Source organism: Suricata suricatta, chromosome 2, assembly GCF_006229205.1.
Source record: "Suricata suricatta isolate VVHF042 chromosome 2, meerkat_22Aug2017_6uvM2_HiC, whole genome shotgun sequence".
Taxonomy (NCBI): domain Eukaryota; kingdom Metazoa; phylum Chordata; class Mammalia; order Carnivora; family Herpestidae; genus Suricata; species Suricata suricatta.
In genome coordinates, this window is record NC_043701.1 from 102,495,494 (window position 1) to 102,502,967 (window position 7,474).

Below are 7,474 nucleotides of genomic sequence, written 5' to 3' on the forward strand. Positions count from 1 at the left end.
CACACACACACACACACACACACACACACACACACAGTCTTCACTCCTTGTTTGTCTGTACACATGGGCTCCTTCCTGTCTGAGCGTTTGTAATGAGGCTGTTGTGGGCACAAGTGCACAGAGATCTCTCCCTGAACCTGCATTCCATGCTTTCCGGTATGTTCCCAGAGGGGGAGCTAGCTGCTAGGCTGCACGAGAACTGTAACTGTAATTAAGTTTTTAGTTTATTTATTTATTTTGAGAAAGAAAGAGAGAGTGAGCAAGCATGAGCAGGGGAGGGGCAGAGAGAAAGGGAGACACAGAATTCTAAGCAGGCTCCAGGCTCTGAACTGTCAGCACAGAGCCCGACTTGGGGCTTGAACTCATGAACTGCGAGATCGTGACCTGAGCCAAAGTCGGATGCATAACTGACTGAGCCCCCCAGGTGCCCCCTACCCCTTTTTCCATAGTACCATCCTGGCCAGTGTGAAGGGGTGTCTTACTGAGGTTGTGGTTTGTGTTTCCCAGATAATCAGGGATGCTGACCATCTTTCCATGTGTTTATTGGCCATTAGTGTGTCTTCTTTGGAGAAATGTGTACTCAAGTCTTTTGCCCATTTTTGAATTAGGTTGGGTTTTTTTATTTGTTTGTCTCTTTGCTGAGTTTTGGGAATTCTCTAGATATTCCGAGTATTAATTTCTAACCAGATAAATGATTGGCAAATGTTTTCTCCATTTCTATTGGCTGTCTTTCTACAGTATAGGGAAAGTCTTTTGATGGACAAAGTTTTTAATTCTCACAGCACCTGGCAGGCCCAGTCAGAGCATGCAACTCTTGATCTCAGGGACATGAGTTCAGGCCCCCCATTGGGAGTAGCAGTTACTTAAAAATAACATCTTTTAAAGAACTTTTTAAATTTTTCATAAAGTCCAATTTGCCTATTTTTCCTTTTGTTATCCCGGCTTCTGGTGTCATTCAAGAAATAATCACCAAATCCAGTATCTGGAAGATTTTCCCATATTTTTCTCTAAGGGTATTCCAAATTCAGTTCTTACTTAAGTGTTGGATCCATTTGAGTTAATTTTTGTACATAGTTATGTATATTTTTGAAGGTCCAACTTCATTCTTTGGTGTGGATGTCCCGTGTCCCCAGCACCACGTGTTGGAGAGATTCCTTTTCCCCACAGGATGGTCTTGGTGCCTTGTCAGACTCTATGTCACCTTACATACAAGGATTTACGTCTGGGCTGTCTTCTGTCCCATTGGTCTGTGTGTCTGTCTTCAGGCCAGTGCCTCACTGCTTAGACTACTGTGTTTTTGTGGTCAGTTTTGAGATCAGGAAATGTGAGTCCTCCAACTTTTATTCTTTTTAAAGATTCTTTTGGCTCTTTGGAGTGGAGTCCTTTATGAATTTCAAGATGGACTTTTCTGTTTCTGCAAGAAACGTCTTTGGGGTCTTGATAGGATTGCACCGAATCTGGAGGCTCTTTGGTGGCCCGGGCGATGTTCAGCCTTCCAGCTCACGGGCACAGGCGTCTTCCCACTTATTTGTGTCTTCTTTAATTTCTTTCCAAGATGTGGCGTGCCTGTCAGCGTGCGGGTCCTTCACGCCCTCAGTGAAGTTAGTCCCTAAGTACTTTATTTGTTTTATAGTAACATAACTGGACTTTCCTTAATTTCCTTTTTGGGTTATTCATTGCTCATGTATAAAAATGCAGCTGATTTTTGTCTGTCAATCTCATAACTCACCACTTTGCTGAATTTATTTACCAGTTTTAAGGGTTTTTTTTGGTGGAATGTTAGTTTTATATACGTACAATGATGTCATTTCTGAACAGAATTTTTCCTACAGTTCTCCTTTCTCTACAGCTCTGGAATTTCTTTCTGGACTCGGTTCTATGTTTTCTATTTGGTGGTCTTTCCATTCTGTTCATACTTTCTTTTCTTGACTTTGTCCGTATCTTATTTTGGCTCTGTGAGCATTCCTAGGACAGTTGTTTTAAAGTTTCTGTCTGATTATATCTGGTCTTTCTCAAGGAGATCATTTGTTCATTAGTTTGTGTTCCTAGGTACGGGCCACACTTTTCTATTCTTTGTGTATGTTGTGATTTTGGTTGTTGTTGAAAAATAGACGTTGAGTCGTATCATATGATAGCTCCAAAGATCAGATTCTCCTCTCTTCTCTAGGGTTTGCTTTTTTTTTTTTTTAATATGATATTGCCATGTCTGTGTCCTGGAGATTAGCCTGTGGTGTAAAATTAAAGTCTTCTCAGGTTTTTTCTGACCCTGTGCCTTTCCCTGGTAACATGCAGTGACTTCTATATTTGTAATTGCGTTTGAATGTCCTATTCTTTAAATGGCTGGCTCCCGGAAGGAGAAAAACAGGAAACATGAGACAGAAAACTAATAAGCCAGTCACTTGCCATTTAAATGTCCTAGCAGTCAGGCTGCTGAGAGGGGCGGGGCACCGTGCAGCCTGACTCTCCGCACCACTGAGATAGGAAGCCGAGATCAGCCACCTGAACACAAATCTGCTATCTGTAGAGGGTGGCGTCCGCAAGCGGTGTAGGACTGCCCCTGGGACGCCCGCACATACTGGGAGCTGCAGGCGTTGACACGAAGCACAGTTCACCATCCAGGCCTTTCCCTGGAAGCTTGCAAGCCCTCAACGGCCCCCTGGGCTGCAAACCCCATCAGACATGTTGTGCAGTTGCGTCCAGGTGGGGTGAGGGGTGGACTCCTGGCACCTCGTATTCCGTTGCTCAGAGGTTTTGGGAGAAGGGAACAGGTCATGCAGGTGCCTAACACAGGGCCTCTTTCCGTGTGCACCTGCCTGTGGGCGGTGCCGGAACGGAGATAATAGGAAGGGATCAAGTTACATGTGCATGCATAATTGTGTGCTTGTCAGAGTGTGTTCACGTGGGGCGGACCGTGTGGCTCTGTGCGTGCACCTGCGGTTACATACACCTCCGGCCGTGTATCTGTGTAACGGATCCGCCCGCTCACCTCTGTGAGCAGGTGCGCCAGTGCGTGTACCTCCCGCACGCACTTCTGTGAGTGTGCCTGTAGCTCTGTGAGCGGGAGCAGGAGTGCGCCCCTGGGGTGAGTCTGGCCCCAGCCTCACCCGCCGGCTGTCTTCTGTTCCAGGACTCGTATCTGCTCGACTATTTCCTCTTTCTGAACCGCTACTTTGAGGTTGGGGCTCCAGTCTATTTTGTCACCACTGGGGGCTACAACTTCTCCACCGAGGCGGGAATGAATGCCATTTGCTCAAGCGCAGGATGCGACAGCTTCTCCTTAACCCAGAAGATACAGTTCGCCACCGAGTTCCCCGATGAGTGAGTGGCCAGACACCCCCTCATGATGCTCAGAGGAAGCCCCCTTCTGTGCCTGGGGAAGGGGCGGGGCCACCGGAAGGACTGCCCACCTGGCCCTACCGCCCCTCCCCTCCCAGCCTCTTTCCTCTCCCTGCGCCCTCAGGTCTTACCTGGCCATCCCCGCCTCTTCCTGGGTGGATGACTTCATTGACTGGCTGACCCCATCTGCCTGCTGCCGCCTATATTCCTTTGGTCCCAATAAAGACAAATTCTGCCCCTCGACCGTCAGTGAGTGCAGGGCCTCTGGGGGCTCACGGCCTACCCAACACAGCTTGGGGAAACTGACGCAAGAGATGAGAGGACTGGCGAGGCCCTCTTGAAGGATCTGTCGGGGTGGGGGCAGGGTTCAGAGCACCCGTATGGGGGGGCACCTGCACAGGCGGTGTGTTCACCCCCCTGTGCAGGTGCCCCCCTGAGTGGTGATCTCTGGGCACACTGCCACACCAGGGCTGTGGGTGGTGGGAGGGCCAGTTAGCCTGTGGCCCTAGCCCCAGAGCAGCTGCACTTGTAGGGGAGTGGGGAGACCCAAGGGGGTCATTTCTTTGCCCTACGTGTGTCTTCCTCACCTGCCTACAGCTGCCAGCAGTTTCCATATTCCCCTCATACAGAGACAAGTGTAGACCCCTCCAAACACACATGGTGCATGGCTGTTTGGGTGGTTGAAAATGCCCAGGGATCTTGGTGGAAATGGAGCTGGAGGGGGGCAGAGCAGGGCCTGTGACACTGCTGCCCAGAGCCTCCCCCCACCCTTTGCAGACTCCCTGGCCTGCTTGAAGAACTGCATGAACTTCACCCTGGGCCCCGTCAGGCCATCAGTGGACCAGTTCCACAAATACCTGCCCTGGTTCCTGGAGGACCCACCCAACATCAAGTGTCCCAAAGGGTAAGCCTGGGGCGGGGAGGGCAGCCTCGAGGGTGCCCACAGGGTCCCTCCCTGAGTGTGGCTGTGGCCCTAATGAAGATTTCACTCTGGCTTTCTGGCAGTGGACTGGCAGCGTATAGCACCTCCGTGGATTTGGGACCCGGTAACCAGGTTTTAGGTAAGCATGGCCTCACCTGGTGGGAAACACCAGAGTCAGCTGCTCCCGGAGGCAGGGGAGGGGTCCCTGAAAGCCCCAGGGAAGAGCCTCTCACCCTGTGGTCTCCTCTCCTCCCTCCTTTGTGGGGGGCTTTGACTTCCCCTGGCCCTGTCCTCAGAGCTCATGTCACCTTCTAAGGCTTCACCCTGGTGTGCCCTGCCTCCTTCTCCCCCACTCCCCTGGCAACCCCCATCCTCAGTCGGTGAGACATTCCCAGACCCTTTCGGTGGTGGTGCGGCACCCGGAGTCACCCACACCCCTTCCTCACATGCACAGATCATGCCCAGAGGCGCACCTGGGTGCACCTGGTTAAGCCAACGGCTGTTGCACCTGCCCAGGGGTCACCCAGAGCACAGCCCTGCCTGGTGAACTGCTTTTAGGTTTCTGTCTCTGCTTCTGGATCTTCCCTCTAGGAAGATGCACATCGGAAAAGTAATGGATTTAATCTGAAACATCCGATGCATGTTTCGAAACCCAGGAGTGCAGCATCTGGGTTTATCCCAGAAATGTCTTCAGGCTCTACCCATCGGAATCTGTTCGGGGTGGGCCTTCCAAGGGGCTGCAACCTCCAGAGGCAGGGCCCCTTGCTCACAAGTTAAGAATTCCATCCTGGTGACTGCTGAGCCTGTCCCCCGGATGTTCCCCCCGGGATGCGAGGGCACCCGCAGCGGACTCTGACCATGACCTTCCGCAGCCTCGCGGTTCATGGCCTACCACAAGCCGCTGCGGAACTCGCAGGATTACACGGAGGCCCTGCGGGCTGCGCGTGCGCTGGCAGCCAACATCACCGCCTACCTGCGGCAGGTGCCGGGCACTGACCCGGCCTTCGAGGTCTTCCCCTACACGTGAGGCCCAGTGGCGGGGGCGGGAGGGTCCCCAGAACCCGCAGAGCCCAACCTGGCGACTTGGCACATGAGGTGGCTTGCCCCAGTGGTGACAGCGCTCCGCCCCGGCAGGATCACCAACGTGTTCTACGAGCAGTACCTGACGGTGGTCCCCGAGGGCCTCTTCATGCTTGCCATGTGCCTGCTGCCCACCTTCGCCGTCTGCTGCCTGCTGCTGGGCATGGACCTGCGCTCTGGCCTCCTCAATCTGTTCTCTATCGTCATGATCCTCGTGGACACTGTGGGCTTCATGGCCCTGTGGGGCATCAGCTACAACGCCGTGTCCCTCATCAACCTGGTCACGGTAATGCGTGAGCACCGGACACTCTGCTTCCTTCTGGAGATGCTGCGCCCGGGCCCTGCATGCCTAACACCCCTCTCTGCCCCCAGGCGGTGGGCATCTCTGTGGAGTTTGTGTCCCACATCACCCGCTCCTTTGCCATCAGCACTCGGCTCACCCGGCTGGAGAGGGCCAAGGAGGCCACCATCTTCATGGGCAGTGCGGTGAGTGGGCTGGCCGCCTCCCTGCAATCCCCGCCCTCCCCACCCTGCATGCCTCACACCGGCCTGTGACCCCCAGGTGTTCGCCGGCGTGGCCATGACCAACCTGCCTGGCATCCTCGTCCTGGGGCTGGCCAAGGCACAGCTCATCCAGATCTTCTTCTTCCGCCTTAACCTCCTCATCACCCTGCTGGGCCTGCTGCACGGCCTGGTCTTCCTGCCAGTTGTTCTCAGCTTCCTGGGTGAGTGAGCGCCCAGCCACCTCCTGGCACCTGCTGGCCTTGGCACAGCAGGGCCTCTCCCCAGCCCACTCCCAGTAGTCCAAACCCAGAGAACCCCTCCCCCAACCCCTGCCTCCAGCAGTCCCCACCCAGGGGGCCCATCCCCTCCTACCCCCTCCCCTCTGTCTTCCAGAGCAGGTCTCCCCAGCGCCCCAGGGTGCTCTCGCAGGGGTAGCCCCACCTCAACCATGCACCCCTCTTTCCTTTCATCCTGGAACATCCTGTGCGGGTGCCCAGCAAACCCTCTCTGCTAAGAAGAGCCGTTGCCTACTTGTGGACAGACTCAAGGCACGGAGGAGCCTCCTGACCAGCATATGGCCTCCCTGACTGTGGGCCTCTGGGGCTGTCCCTCTGCAGGGCCTGATGTCAATGCAGCTTTAGTCCTGGAGGAGAAGATGGAGGAGGCCGCCAGGGCCAGGATGGCCTCCTGCCTGACCCACCCAGCCCCGCCATCCAAGGCCAGCAGCACCTATGTCAACCATGGCTTTGAACATCCTGACAAGAGCCTGGGTGGTGCTGACGGTTCTCTGTCCCCTGGTGGGCAGGGCTTCTGAGGAGGACCCCTGTCCTGGCTCACCAGCCCTGACCCCAGGGGCTGTGCGGGTCTCTTCACTCGTCCTCCTCCTCAGGGCCTAGGAGAGGCAGTCCGCAAGGGAGTGCCTTAGGCAGAGCGGTTCGTCTCTGGCCACCAGGTGGGACCCTGGAGGACACCATTAGGATGAAGGCGGTGTGTGGCAGCGTGGATGTGGCCTGTTCCTGACCTGTCTCTTGAAGTTGACAAGTGTCTTCCTGGAGCAAGATTTTAAACTTTAATTCCCTGTGTCTATATGTAAACATATATAGAGTATCATTTTACATTTAAACGTTTTCCATAAATGACTTGACACATCCCTTCTCCACATCTTCCCCCCGCCCCCCACCATGCTGCCTGCATTTTGCATTTATTCCCGTTGCTCCCTGTGGACCTGGTCCAGTTGCTGCGACTGCCTGAGATTATTCCATCACACGAATAAGCCTGATTGCTTTCTTTTTAAAGGTTTCATTTTTAAGTAATCTCTCCACATAGCTAGGGGCTCGCATTCGCAACCGCGAGATTGAGAGTCACAAGCTCCACTGCCTGGGCCGGCCGGGCCCCACGAACACCTGGATTCTATCCATTCCCTGCTGGTGGGCAGATTGGTCCCAGTTGCTTTTTCACTACACGCCCATAATCACTTTTGTGGAACTCCCAAATCCCCCAAATCTCTGAAGACCGCATTTGTCTTTTTTCTTTTGTATGTTGGGGACAATCTCATTTGGTTGGCAAGTTGGACCAGACGAGAGATGTCTATTTACACCCTTACAACCGGGGGGCTTACTCCCTCTGTCCTCC

General features: G+C 53.9%; 1 protein-coding gene across 1 annotated transcript in view; it reads left to right on the forward strand.

Moving 5' to 3' along the window:
• The window catches only part of NPC1L1 (NPC1 like intracellular cholesterol transporter 1), a 14,965-nt gene extending 7,856 nt beyond the window's left edge, over nt 1-7,109 (forward strand). Inside the window, exons 11-19 of the mRNA XM_029914734.1 lie at nt 3,128-3,318; nt 3,461-3,585; nt 4,114-4,240; nt 4,342-4,397; nt 5,131-5,281; nt 5,393-5,624; nt 5,711-5,824; nt 5,901-6,063; nt 6,460-7,109. Of these exons, the coding sequence (XP_029770594.1) occupies nt 3,128-3,318; nt 3,461-3,585; nt 4,114-4,240; nt 4,342-4,397; nt 5,131-5,281; nt 5,393-5,624; nt 5,711-5,824; nt 5,901-6,063; nt 6,460-6,656 (1,356 nt within the window). The 3' untranslated portion in view covers nt 6,657-7,109. The remainder of the gene's footprint in view (nt 1-3,127; nt 3,319-3,460; nt 3,586-4,113; nt 4,241-4,341; nt 4,398-5,130; nt 5,282-5,392; nt 5,625-5,710; nt 5,825-5,900; nt 6,064-6,459) is intronic.
• The last annotated feature ends 365 nt before the right edge of the window (nt 7,110-7,474 follow it).